We start from the raw sequence: 12,972 nt of genomic DNA on the forward strand, positions 1-12,972 counted from the left end.
AACTATCATTTGTCATTATATTTTTATATAGAAATAGGATTCATATTAGTTCTGAAGCTAGAAATAGTTTTTTTCCAGAAACAATTGGAAGCACATATGTTTGAGGAATATTGAGGCAAATGGAAAGTTGTCCACTAGATGGCGATGCAAACACTGATATGTATATTAGAGGCACTTTGGAGGCTGTTTAAATTTGATTAAATGATGACTGGTCGCCATCTATGCATCCATTGCTCCATCTATACGTCTATCTATTCTTAGTTCGTCGTCGTTCTATTATTAGTGACCATGTGTTGGAGCCCCGGTCATGTAGGTTTACAGCAAAGTGTGTGTTATTATTTTCTTTGTACTGTCATTTGCTGTTCGAATGACTTTTTTTTTTCTGAACAAGGATCATAACGGCTGTATATAATTAAATTAATAATTCCCTTGCATGTTTAAACACTAAGTGTCAGCGTGTATTGTTTAATGCTATTGCTTTTTGTCATATATAGTTTGAAATGAAGCCCTTCCTTGAACGCGCGAAGGGAAAAAGTACAACACGTCATTGTTTCCGTTTCCGCTTTTTGCTGCCAACTATGAATTTATGAATGTTTTTTTTTCCAGTGGCGTACGACATTTAATAAAAATGTTCCTTTGGTTAATTCCGGGGTCATAGAGAAGCTTTATTTCCTCAATGTGATTATCTAAAACGTCATTAGCTCACTACGCAGCGCAGAGCGCATGCGTGCTGCGGAGCAGCGGTCTGCACATCAGGGCGCTCAGTATCAGAGAGGATATAAATATTGAGAGGTGGCGTTTCTTCTCTTCCTTGTTCGCTGTAGTTGTCTCCATTGTGCCACGGGGGAGGTTACCATAGCCAATAATAAAGAAAGCACAATTTTTAAATATTCGATGCCTTTACCAATGTATTTGCATGTGTTAGTATCAAACATTAGCGTACTAATGATACACAAATGATAAGCATATATTATACGGCAAAGAATGGTCCAACACCCCTGAAACACATCGAATATGTCTAAAATAAATTGTAAAAATGTTTGTTGTTCTTCTCATATCAATCGTCTCATCATCTGTCTTGAAATACAATCGAATTGTCATCTAGAATCATATACCAGGGGCAATTTTCTGCATTGAAAACTATTTTTTGGTATTTATAATGGATTATTATGTAATTTGTTGTAATAATGCTTTTACACATTATAACACTTCCTTCACCACTAGTTGGTCGTGGTCTGCTTCGCACGCAGTTCTACTTATTCCTGTTTTTCTCCGCGTGTGAACGGAACTATCTTGAGATTTCATCGTCTTTGATACAGCTACGGCAGCGCAGTAGCGCATTGGTTCCACGTCACATCGCCGTCTTCTTTGTTTGTATCTCGTTATTCATTATACACAATGTTGAGCTCAACGCTGGCATTCGTGCCAGCGCGCTGTTAAGTGTCCGCGAGCATGCGTGTGGCGGGGAAAAGGTGTCGCGCGGCCCGTGTGCGCTCCTCGTCGCTCCTCCTCTCCTCCCTGGTTTCCGCTCGTTAGCATCCTCGCTACCGTCCAGCAGCAGCGATGCCCAAGGAAGGGGATGAGGCGCACGACGACTGTCGCTCCCGGGAGGAGTGGACGCTCCTGCTGTGGACCACGCTGGCCGTCATCGTGCCGGTCATCGTCACGCTGTGGTGCAGCGCCCAACGCTCCAAGCGGAAAACGCACATGAAGGGTTTCTTTCGCAAGAGCAAGCACGGGTGGCACTACACGGACCTGTTCCACAAGCCCACCTACTGCTGCGTGTGCTCCCAGCACATCCTCCACGGGGCTTTCTGCGACTGCTGCGGCGTGTGCGCCGACGAGCAGTGCCTGCGCCGGGCCGACCGCAGCCTGACGTGCAAGGAGATCATGGCCCCCCCTTGCGGCCCGTCCGGGGCCATGGAGCACCGCTGGGTGCGCGGCAACGTGCCCCTCGCCAGCTACTGTGCGGTGTGCAAACAGCAGTGCGGGACCCAGCCGAAGCTCTGCGACTTCAGGTGTGTGTGTGTGTGTGTGTGTGTGTGTGTGTGTGTGTGTGTGTGTGTGTGTGTGTGTGTTGTTTGCTTTTATCCCCTAAGAAGGGCTGAGAGGAATCTGTCGAATACACGATGGCACATAAAATAATATGACAGTGACACGCTGAAGCAGGGCTGTTTTGTAAACATCTCACAACATGATGAGGTGCAACAACATTTCATTTTAATCTGTCTTTCATTTTGTCTAATGGACTGCTGCTGCTCTCTGGGATAACAGCAGGGCACGTGTTGGGTTTAATCTCATATTGTCAGATAAATGACCTCTAATCCTAATAATTACGGGAAGCTTCTCAGGTCAAAGGTCAATGTCAGAAACACACCTGCAACCCTTCAAAGGCTCATGGAGCAGGAAATGCCTTTGTGTACCTTTTTATGCTTTTCTAATCTGTGTGTCTGTGTGTGTGTGTGTGTGTGTGCGCCTCCTTCCGCCTTCAGGTGTGTGTGGTGTCAGACCACAGTGCACGACGACTGCATGGACGGCCTGACGGCCGACCAGTGTGAGCTGGGGGAGTTTCGCAACCTCATCATCCCTCCTCACTACCTCCACCGCGTCAACAAGCTCCGCCGCAGGACCCCCGAGGAGTACAGTCAGGTGCTTCGGTGTGCTCGTGCTCCGCGTGTTTCTTCTCTCTCTCTTCTGATTTTTTCTTAATCGGCGTCTTGTGTTTTTCTGCAGCTGGCTTCGTCCTGTGGCAGCGGCTGGACTCCTGTGCTGGTGTTGGCTAACACACGCAGCGGTAACAACATGGGGGAGGCTCTGCTGGGAGAGTTTCGCACCATTCTGAATCCCGTGCAGGTCCGGCTGCAGCTCCTCCCACGTCGTCTTAAATTTGAGATTTCATTAAATGACTCTGAAATACCGCTTAAAACATGTCTTTCCTCTTCCAGGTGTTTGACCTGTCCGAGCTGACTCCCCCCAAAGCCCTCCAGCTGTGCACCCTTCTGCCCCCCGGCAGCGTCCAGGTGCTGGTGTGTGGGGGCGACGGCACCGTGGGCTGGGTGCTGGATGCCGTCGACGCTATGAAGCTGAAGGTCAGATGGGAGCTGTGAGAATGATTTCTTTTACAATGTGGCAGATGTTTCTTCTCTGCCCACACCTGCCGGTCTCCTGTTCTGGTGTGTCAGGGCCAGGACCAGTTCGTGCCGAGGGTGACCATCCTGCCTCTGGGGACGGGAAATGACCTTTCCAACACTTTAGGCTGGGGGGCCGGGTACGCTGGGGAGATCCCCGTGGAACAGGTTCTCCGTAACATCCTCGATGCAGAGGTGGTCAAAATGGACAGGTGGGTGAAGTAATGCAAGCTTTGGTATGATTTCAGTTGACCAGTTTAGTTTAGTACTGAATTTGAATTGTACTGTTTGTTTGTTTTTCTTACAAAATGCATGTTCCTCAGGCCAGAAACTCTGGAAGATGAGTGAGAAGATCCGATGTGCGTCCCCTTTTTAAAAAATGTCCTACATTTTCAGATGGAAAGTGCAGGTGGCTTCAAAGGGTCTCTACTTCCGTAAACCAAAGGTGAGTTGGACCTCTTGTTCTGGTCTTCCCTGGGCGGACGCGTCGTGACTCGGTGAGCCGCACACAACGTAACACAGACACTGCACGTCCTTCTCAGGTCCTGTCCATGAACAACTACTTCTCCGTGGGGCCCGATGCCCTGATGGCGCTCAACTTCCACACGCACCGGGAGAAAACGCCCTCCTTCTTCTCCAGCCGCATCGTCAACAAGGTCCAGCTGTTCTCTTCATTTGAGCACATAAGTCATGGGCAAATGTCGACTGCGTTTGTATTAACGTAGTCGTACAAAAGGCTTTACCTCTGAGTACGCAGGCCTTCTCCCGGTCAGAAACAGTGCTTTACATTAATGCTGACTTCTGTTTGTTTTGCCCACAGACTGTATATTTCCTGTATGGCACCAAAGATTGTTTAGTGCAGGAATGTAAGGATCTGGATAAGAGGATCGAGGTACAGTACCCATGTGCATGTGTTGACGCTTCATGTTACTTCTGTTTTCACCTGTGTGGTTGATGAGGAGAAGGAAAGAATCAGCCAGCAAATTCACTATTCATTAGAAGCAATGTTGTCTCAACTCCTCTCTCCTTGTGTCTCTTCCTTGCCTCCTCACATCTTCTTGGCTGCAACGCAAAGAGAAGAGGAAAGAAATCAGTTAAAGCCATTTCAGATTCTGTCTGCGCTTGCTTGGGGATAAGAGTTGTGTTTTACATTTCTTGACTGGACATCTGATAAATATGTGTCCATTAAAGAGCCGGTAGTATTATTTTAAAAATATTTAGTTGAGAACAAGGCTAGCTGGTAGTCGTGCTCCGCTCAGTAAAGCAACTCTTGTGCTATCAATCATTTATGTGATATTTCCAGGGCAGAGTAGGAGAAGGATGAGACTTCTTCATCGAGGTGACTCTTGTGTGTGTGTGTGTGTGTGTGTGTGTGTGTGTGTGTGTGTGTGTGTGTGTGTGTGTGTGTGTGTGTGTGTGTGTGTGTGTGTGTGTGTGTGTGTGTGTGTGTGTGTGTGTGTGTGTGTGTGTGTGTGTGTGTGTTCCTGCCACAGCTGGAGTTGGATGGGGAGAGGGTGGCGCTGCCCAGCCTGGAGGGGATCATAGTTTGTAACATTGGCTATTGGGGTGGAGGCTGCAGACTGTGGGAGGGTATGGGGGATGAACCCTGTGCGCCCACACGGTAAGACTCGCAACAAACATCACAGTGACAACTTAATTATTACAAATCAGAGATTATGTACATATCGGCGATGTTTTCCGCCCCTGCAGGCTGGATGATGGTCTGCTGGAGGTGGTGGGTGTGTTTGGCTCCTTCCACTGTGCTCAGATCCAGGTCAAGCTGGCCAATCCTGTACGGCTGGGACAGGCCCACACTGTCAGGGTGGGTCAATGGTTCACATGCATGCATACATGCATACACACCCGCACACATACGGTTCTGCCACAAGGCTTCCTGTTTATCGCAATTAGTGAGGAAAATCAATGAGGGAGTCAAATGAGTTTTCATTGCCATTTGCTTCATCAGTGCACTTAAGGATCTGACTTTAAACTAATGGGATCAATCGAGCCAACTCGGCTCCTACATGTTCTTATATCCTGTCTTGTTTCCACACTGCAGCCTGAGTGTCACTATGACAACCACAGGAAGCACATCAAGGAAATCATTTGCATACATCTGGAATATTTTACATAGTTACTCTATGTATATGGTTATGGAAATCAATCATTTAAACCAAGGGTGAAGGTTTGTTGTGGGAGAACACAAAGTCAAGGTTAGAAGAAGGAAAGTTTGTATTTGTTATTACGCATTTGTTGGAATTTATCAGATTAAAACATCACACATTTTGGTATTTAAGCCTTACATAAAAATATAGAAGTCCAGTGTTGCGCTTCTTTCTTACGTATGTCAAAATGGCAAACCAGCAACAAATGAACACATAGAACGAGCCACCGTGGTCACCGGGTGGTGAGCGGCATTGACACAGTTCATCACATTCAAGTTTCGGGGTCATCTCTCCCTCTCCAGCTTCTTCTCAAGAGCTCCAAGATGCCCATGCAGGTGGACGGGGAGCCGTGGGCACAGGGTCCCTGCACCATCACCATCACCCATAAGACCCAGGCCCTCATGCTGTACCACAGCGCTGAGCAGACGGACGATGACGAAGACGAATCCAGCGCCTCTGAGGCCGAGAGCCCCACCCCCCATGACTCCCCCAGGCCCCCGGGGCCCGCCTCCGCTCGGGCGTGAGCCGGCCCCCGGAACATCGTGCCCTCGAATGTCCTCTGGTTTGAGTCTTATATTTTTTCTGTTTTACAGCCCGGTTTATTTTAATCCCTCCGCTGAAAGACCTTTGAACACACTTTATCCTCCCAACACATTGATAAGAACAAGTGTTAAAAAAAATTGTGTTCAGAGAGCTCGCTGGGGTAAAGAAGGGGAGTTTGGAAATTGGCTGGTTTTATTGGTCTTTCCATATATTGTGAGCCAGAGCTCAGGCAGTTCCCTCTTCCACAGTTGAGACATTCAGGAGGAGGTGAATGCTTGTGTGAAATTTGCCATTTATTTGCACTGATCCCTTGTGCCATAGCCATCTATAGTCAACTGTAATACTATATTTATTGTGCTGTGTATACAATCGAATGACCAGTGTATCCCTGCGGGTATCTGTGAGCCAGTCTCCATTTACCAAACCCCCCACAAAGCCATGTCTATCACAGAAAGTGATGAAGCATTCATTTGTTTAACCGTTTTTACAAAGACGCATCCATAGCTTTATTGCTTTTATTCCAGAGAAGAGCACAAGCAATGGCTTGTGCTCATGATCATTCTCTTGATCATTTTGTGTGCGTGATGTTAATCGGCTCAGAATATCTTGTTAAATTCCCCCTTCAGGGTCCAAATCACGCATGGATTTTGGTTTCTTACGTGTCTGTTGCATTCGTCAAGTCGAGAGTTGGAGGAATGTGTGTGAAAGCCATTTTGTCTCTTATTCTGAAGGAGCAAGGGCTCTACTACCACAGCAGTGGGCTGTTAATCACTGGACATGTCGTGCGTCTTAATCAGCTCACCAAACTGCTAGATTGTACCAAGATGCAGTCTTGAAAAGTAGTTTTCCTGTAAGAGGAAACAGCCTGACTTTATTTTGAAAGTGCTGCCAAGTAACTTGTTCGGCTGATTTGGTTACGCCTAGTCGTAAAACTTTTTTTTTTCCTTTTTCTTCAGGCTTTTCTCCCTGTTTACATATTTTGTGTTGCACTGTTTTGGCACGTCTACTGATGGATGCCGCACGCTGCGTAGGATGCAGGTCGTATAATCAAACCGTAATGCCGCCTACTTGAGGTCGCTGCCGAGTGATGACCGCTGTTGAGAATAAGCTGCCTCGTGTTGTCGTCTTATGTTCTTCACGTAATCCTCTTGCATTTCACAATTTGTGGTTTACCGAGTGGCCCCCACCAGGTGGCAGACTGAAGACAGTATTGAAGTCGTAGATTTCCTCCTTAACTGCTACAGTTTTAAAACTCCATCAGTAAGTTGCTCGTGCTTCTCTGTGTGCTGCTTGGGGGGACACTGATCACTTGTTAGCCCAGGACTGCTTCTGGAAGCCTTGTGGTGCCATCGCCCTCTATTTGTTTGGCGGACGTCTTTTTGCTCTAGGACACCCGTTTGACCTTTGACCTTACCGTCCATGTTTACCAGAGTTGTGTGTTGTGTTGCACTGAATCGGCTTAAACGCTTAAATGTAACTGGGGTTCATTGTCAGGTTCTCGCAGCGTTGCTCTAGTTACACACACTGTTTTTAGAGGGAAATACCTCAGTAGTGGTTTTATGGAATTGTGTGGCTATTTAGTACATTTGATGCCTAAAAATGAACCTTAGTGATTCTGTTGGATGGAATTACTAACCGGATTTCTCTCAACTGCAGCTGTTGTTTGAGGGAAACGCTAGAGAGCATGCCAGCATCCTAAATCCTAAATGCACAATATCCTTGCTGTACTTCTGACAGCATATGATGGCGTACTGGCCTCTAACTCCAGCAAGAGTTGGACCTGAATACATGTGTTGATTACCAAACAGCATAAGGCGTTACTCATAGATATTGGCTTTATGGCTTCCCTGTTTTGGTCACATGCCTAGCACAGAATTAACAAATAATGGTCTCCGTTTTCAAAAAAGTCATTTTTGCATACTTTCAATAACGTGATAATAAATGTAATAAAGGTTATGACAAGAAAAGCATCCATCTTTATGGAAACCTCTCCATCGGAGAGGTTCATCTTAAATCTTTACTTGTGTTATTTTTTCCAACCTGCATTCTGCGGGTCAATGAGTACTTTAATTCTAGTACTTTAGTACTTTCCAATCACAGTGCAGGGCGGGATTTTGCAGATTGCGGGTGGATCAAACTACCGATGGCCAATGTTTCGCCGATCGATCTTCTAGACCGAAATGGAGCTACCGAGAGGGCGAATGTGGTACGAGCTTTGATCTGATGAGAGTTGACAACGTGCGCTGATTGAAAGGATTTAGGTAACAATGCCAGTGTTAAGGATGTAACAATACCAATGTGCTCTCTCCATTTTTAAACCATCCGACGAATGTGTTTCTTTTGGCGTCACTGATTACACTCCAGATGTTTGCTAGTGTGGCTAAAGGCCTTTAAGTTGTTTTTTGTGTTGAGGGTGGAGCAACATGACTGTGATGTTACTGGTTGTTTGGAATGTTTCCCATTCAATCCTGTTAGTTAATTATTTGTTACATTTGAGCAGATAGAGAACTGTATTTGTATAGACAAATTTCACTGTGTTGTGTACCTAAATACTTTATTAGTTAATATATACATATATATTTAAATATGCTTATTTCTTTTATAGCTAAATAACTGTAGAGATTAGAGAACCCTAAAAGCTGATAAGAATGTGCAGAAACAGAAAACCTTTTACTTTGACCACAATATGGTCCTTATGTGGCCTCTGCTTAAAAAAAAATAAGAATAAAAGGTAAGAGAATAACGTTTTATTGGGAACAATCATGTAAATCATTGCAGTTTTACAAAAATACTCATAAAGAAGGCTCAGTGAAATTGTTGGTGACATAAAACAATTTTGATTGACTTGAATGTAATGAAGCAATCTTTTCAATTTGAAGACATTCCCATAAATATTTTCATAAATAAGCGACATGTCTGTGTTTTTATTTGTGATATTATACATTTTCTGAAGATTTTGAGCGGGGAAACTGCTCCCACGATCCCTAGTCGGAGATCACAGCACCCGTAAAGCACAATAAGAAGAATAAAGCAGTGACATCATTATATTGGAATGTGTTAATCATGTAACAGATGCTGACCGAAGATGTTTATTTCAGAGCAGCTGATGAAGTAATGCAAATAAACAACAAAGGCTAGCTTTGTGTATGTGTGTCTTGGATGTTCAAGACATTTTGTAGTGTTAGTTATTTTTTGGCGATGAATGGTGTCTTAATCGTTTTTATCAGAATCGATTGGAGTTAAATCCACTTGGCATATTTCCTCCTTGAGCGTTGGGGGAGCCTTCTTTCTTTTTCTGAAAGGAAAATACACAACAGGGTTTCAATCTGTCCATATTGCGAAAGTCATTCTAGTCAAACTTCTCGTTTTTTTTTCCTCAAATAAACATTTTATCAAGTTTTGTAGAAGATTCCCTTCGAGTGTCCCGTGACCATCCCCTGCGGACACAACTTCTAAAGGGCCGTCACAGGATGAACAGGTATTGATGTGCACGCACGTGGCCATTCGACTGTTACCCCAGCGGGCCGCTTCTCCAGCATCGCAGCCTCAGTCCATCAATGTTGCACTATTGTGTTTTTGGCCACCGTGTTATCTCAGTGTTGTTCCTTCATCTTCACTGTTATATTTGTGTTCGCGATCATTATTGCTAGTTTATACACCCGGATCTGTTCTTAATTTCATTGCCTTGCCTACATTTAAAGAGTTCCTTTTTATTACAATATCTACCAGCAGTCCAATGTCCACGCTTTTATCGCACCCAAGAAAAAGAAACTCATCTACGTATCTACTAGGCCTCCACCTTCATGGTAAATACTGACGGATGACGCCTTTAGAAATCAGAATAAGTGTGTGTATATATACAATGGCATATGTTGAAAGAGGAAAAGTCATACAACCAGTGTCCCAGAGTCACATTTCTGTTGTGTGTGTGTCTGTGTGGTGCTTTTTGATGTCTTACTCGTTGGTTGTCCCCCCATATATGGGGGGGCACACAAAATCTCTGTTGCTGGCCGTGGAGATACTGAGGTGTGTTCCAACCTGGTTGTAACCCCACGTAAGAATAAACTGGTCCGGGAACTGGCTGGATTTCGGGCTTGATGAGTCGGCGGCGTGGACTGGGCGGCCGCCGTGGGGGCTTGGTCACTTCTGAAACGCAGCGAGTGAAAGGAGAGGATAGTTTTAGAAGAAAATCTCATGACCATTTATCTGCCAAGTATGTTGGGCATAAAAGGAATTTGTCATGGCGCGTGGTACATTGGAAAAATGTACATAGTGCAAGAAATCGGAATATTCTATTTACAAAAGAAAAGCGAATAATATACAATTAAAATAAGTGCACAGGCAAACATATAAAGTACCTTCATATTATATAAACATTTATATATTATTATTTTCTGTGACTTAAATACTGTTCAGACAAGTATGTGAATGTTAGGCAGAAATGATGTTTACAACCGTAGGCAGTGCTATATTTAGACAAAACCTGCATAAAGATTAATGTACCTGATTCAGGTTGAGATCCAGTACTTGCAGGTGCTGAGACAGGAACTCCCTTTTTATCTATGAACGGTAAGTGGATTACAAATAGAACATCTCAGAAACACATGCAAAGCATTCCCACACCACTTTAAACAGGGTTAAGAAAATCAACATTTGTTCTCCAGTACGGCAAAAACTCACCAGATGCAACAAAGCTTGGGTTGAGTTCTGCAACACAGTTGGACGGGATTAGCTTCGTTGTAATTTCATTGGATTCATTTCATTTTGTAACATCTCCCACTAAAAGTCTACGTGCACATTCACCTGGTTTAAGCATGACAAGTCTGGCCTCAACGGGCTGTTTGAGGATCTCTGTCAGGTGCTCCTTCAGGAGAGCAGTAAAGGCCTGTGTTGCTGTCACTTTCTTGGAGTCCAGGTTGATTCGAGGCACAGAAGGGTTGTTAAACTTATTGGCATTGAAGTCAAAGGTAGCCTGAAAGGGAAATGACATGAGAACAGTTCACATTTTAATAGTTACTTGCTTCTCTGCTAGTCTATTCTGTCTCATTTGGCTTTAGGCTCAATGTCAATTTCCATCTCTTCTTCCTCTTCATCCCACCTGTAGAAAAGCCAAGGATTGGGATTGACTCAGCAGGGCGTTGATTTGTTCTTTGGCTTTTGTCATTTTGGCAGTGTTGTCGGTCAACCTCTTCATGTGGTCGCGGAGTTTGATCTGGCAAAGGTCCAGCTCGAGGTCCACGTCACGCTGGGCCTGGCGTTCTTCTTGGTCCAACATATCCCGCATCTGGTGATGCACAGCCGCCAATGTCGCCTTCCTCTTGGTTGCTGCGTCCTAGAAAAGAGAACATGAGAGCAGCCATGAGAATAAATGCATGAACATGAGGCCCAAACTGTGAATTGCCGTTTGCTTTTGGTAAATGAATAACAAATGGTTTGTTTGCTGTTTTTGTAAAGAAAATGTAAAAGATGAAAATTACCTTCAGCTTGCTCTGCTGGTCTTTTATTTGAAACACAGCACTCACAGTCTTCTCAATGTTCCCATCCAGCAAACCCAACTTGTCTCTCAGGCCAAGCTACGAAGACACGTATGGAACATATAGCTTCAGTAGACGGACAATTGAGTTTAAGTTTTGGTGCAACATTTTTCTATCAACAGCCCTCTGCAGTAGTCTCAAATACCTGAAATCGTAGTAATATATTTCCCTATTGTTCATTTATAAAGTTAACTTATACGTTTATTTAGTTTGCTGCAACATTGGTATCCGTCCCATGTCTGTGAAGTTGCTATTAGAGTAGGAGGAGCCCACAGCGACCCTGGCTTAGCTAAAGTCAGAAAACACTGATACACCAGACTGCCTCTGTCCAAAGAAACATCTCCAACGCTCACTAATCAAACGGTTATAACTTGTTTGGACAGAGCTGCTTGCTCCTGTATATAACATGTACAAATCTTCTTCTCTAACTCTGAGCAAGAAAGCGAACCAGCATCTCAAAGTGAGCCTTTGGTGAGGACGGGGACAGAAAGTCCTCCATTTGAACGTGGAAAAATTACGCTTGGTCCCTACAGAGTAAGATATTCAAGTACGAGCACACCTCTATGATGTTCCTCTGCTCCTCGGGGGACGTGAAGGAGCAGCCTTTGTGCACCTGCTGCAGGCAGAGGCTGCAGATGGGGCGGCCGTGTTGGCTGCAGAAGAGCTCCATCAGCTTGTGGTGGTCCGGGCAGATCCGCTCCGACAGGTCTCCGATGGGCTGACTCAGCTGGTGGAGCCTAAACGTCGGGTTGTCCCGGTGAGGACGCAGGTGCTCCTCGCAGAAAGACGCCATGCAGGTGAGGCAGGTGTGCGTCGCCTCCGCCTGCATGCACGTATCGCAGCGTATGGCCTCCTGCTTCCCGACCCCGCATTCCTCCTCCTCCTTCGCCGGCGGGCCGGTCGCGCTCTTGCTGGTCCTCAGGTTGAAGGTCTCCACCACGGTGCTGAGGACCGTGTTCTTCTTCAGGTCCGGTCTGCTGGGGAAGAGGGTGCGACACTGAGGGCAGCTGTAGGAGTCCTTCCAGGTGGCGAGCAGGCAGTCCTGGCAGAAGTTGTGTCCGCAGGGGATGGTCACGGGACACTCGAAGGGACTCAGACAGATGCTGCAGGTCAGCTCGTCCTCCAGGCTCATCAGGGAAAGGGGACCCGCGTCCATTTCGGCCATGAGGAAGAGTCAGGTGAGAGTCAGGTGCGGCTGCGGGAGGAGAAACGAAACTTAACCTCCCAAGCTTTTCCCCCGCTATTTCCTTATCGAAACTTTCTTTCCCCCGAGCTCACACATCCACATACAATCCACCAACTGACAATGTGGTTCTTTAATATCTTTTATATTAATTACCAACACGTACCTTTGAGCTGGTGCTGTGAGCTGCTGCTCACTGGCGTGGATTCCTGTGTGTGTGTGTGTGTGTGTGTGACGCAGCGAATTCTCTCTCTGCCTCTCTCTCTCTCTTTCCAATGATGTAACTTTATAATCTTAAACCACATCTGACAGCAAACTATTCATATGAATTATTAAAAAAATTAATGATATCTATATCAATTTGTGTGTGTATAGCGGGTATATATACATATACGTATACATATGTATATATATATGTA

General features: G+C 45.3%; 2 protein-coding genes across 3 annotated transcripts; one reads left to right on the plus strand and one right to left on the minus strand.

Moving 5' to 3' along the window:
* The first annotated feature begins 800 nt into the window (after positions 1-800).
* Positions 801-8,743, plus strand: dgke (diacylglycerol kinase, epsilon). Its single transcript, XM_040186503.2, has 11 exons — positions 801-2,018; positions 2,493-2,649; positions 2,734-2,853; positions 2,946-3,089; positions 3,183-3,340; positions 3,525-3,573; positions 3,671-3,784; positions 3,949-4,020; positions 4,622-4,749; positions 4,839-4,950; positions 5,596-8,743. The coding sequence occupies exons 1-11, from the start codon at positions 1,564-1,566 to the stop codon at positions 5,815-5,817; spliced, it is 1,731 nt and encodes a 576-aa protein (XP_040042437.2). The 5' UTR covers positions 801-1,563; the 3' UTR covers positions 5,818-8,743.
* On the minus strand, positions 8,569-12,814 carry LOC120825106 (E3 ubiquitin/ISG15 ligase TRIM25). 2 transcript variants are annotated; one of them, XM_040186504.2, is made up of 9 exons: positions 12,720-12,814; positions 11,930-12,565; positions 11,314-11,409; positions 10,935-11,168; positions 10,640-10,808; positions 10,517-10,543; positions 10,340-10,396; positions 9,795-9,982; positions 8,569-9,131 (listed from the first exon to the last, which is right to left on the minus strand). In XM_040186504.2, the coding sequence occupies exons 2-9, from the start codon at positions 12,533-12,535 to the stop codon at positions 9,060-9,062; spliced, it is 1,449 nt and encodes a 482-aa protein (XP_040042438.2). In that variant the 5' UTR covers positions 12,536-12,565; positions 12,720-12,814; the 3' UTR covers positions 8,569-9,059. The 2 variants fall into 2 exon arrangements, with proteins under 2 accessions (XP_040042438.2, XP_077965055.1); XM_078108929.1 differs by having other exon boundaries at positions 9,875-9,982; positions 12,720-12,789.
* Between the last annotated feature and the right edge of the window lie 158 nt (positions 12,815-12,972).

This window comes from Gasterosteus aculeatus, chromosome 9 (assembly GCF_964276395.1).
Source record: "Gasterosteus aculeatus chromosome 9, fGasAcu3.hap1.1, whole genome shotgun sequence".
Classification (NCBI taxonomy): domain Eukaryota; kingdom Metazoa; phylum Chordata; class Actinopteri; order Perciformes; family Gasterosteidae; genus Gasterosteus; species Gasterosteus aculeatus.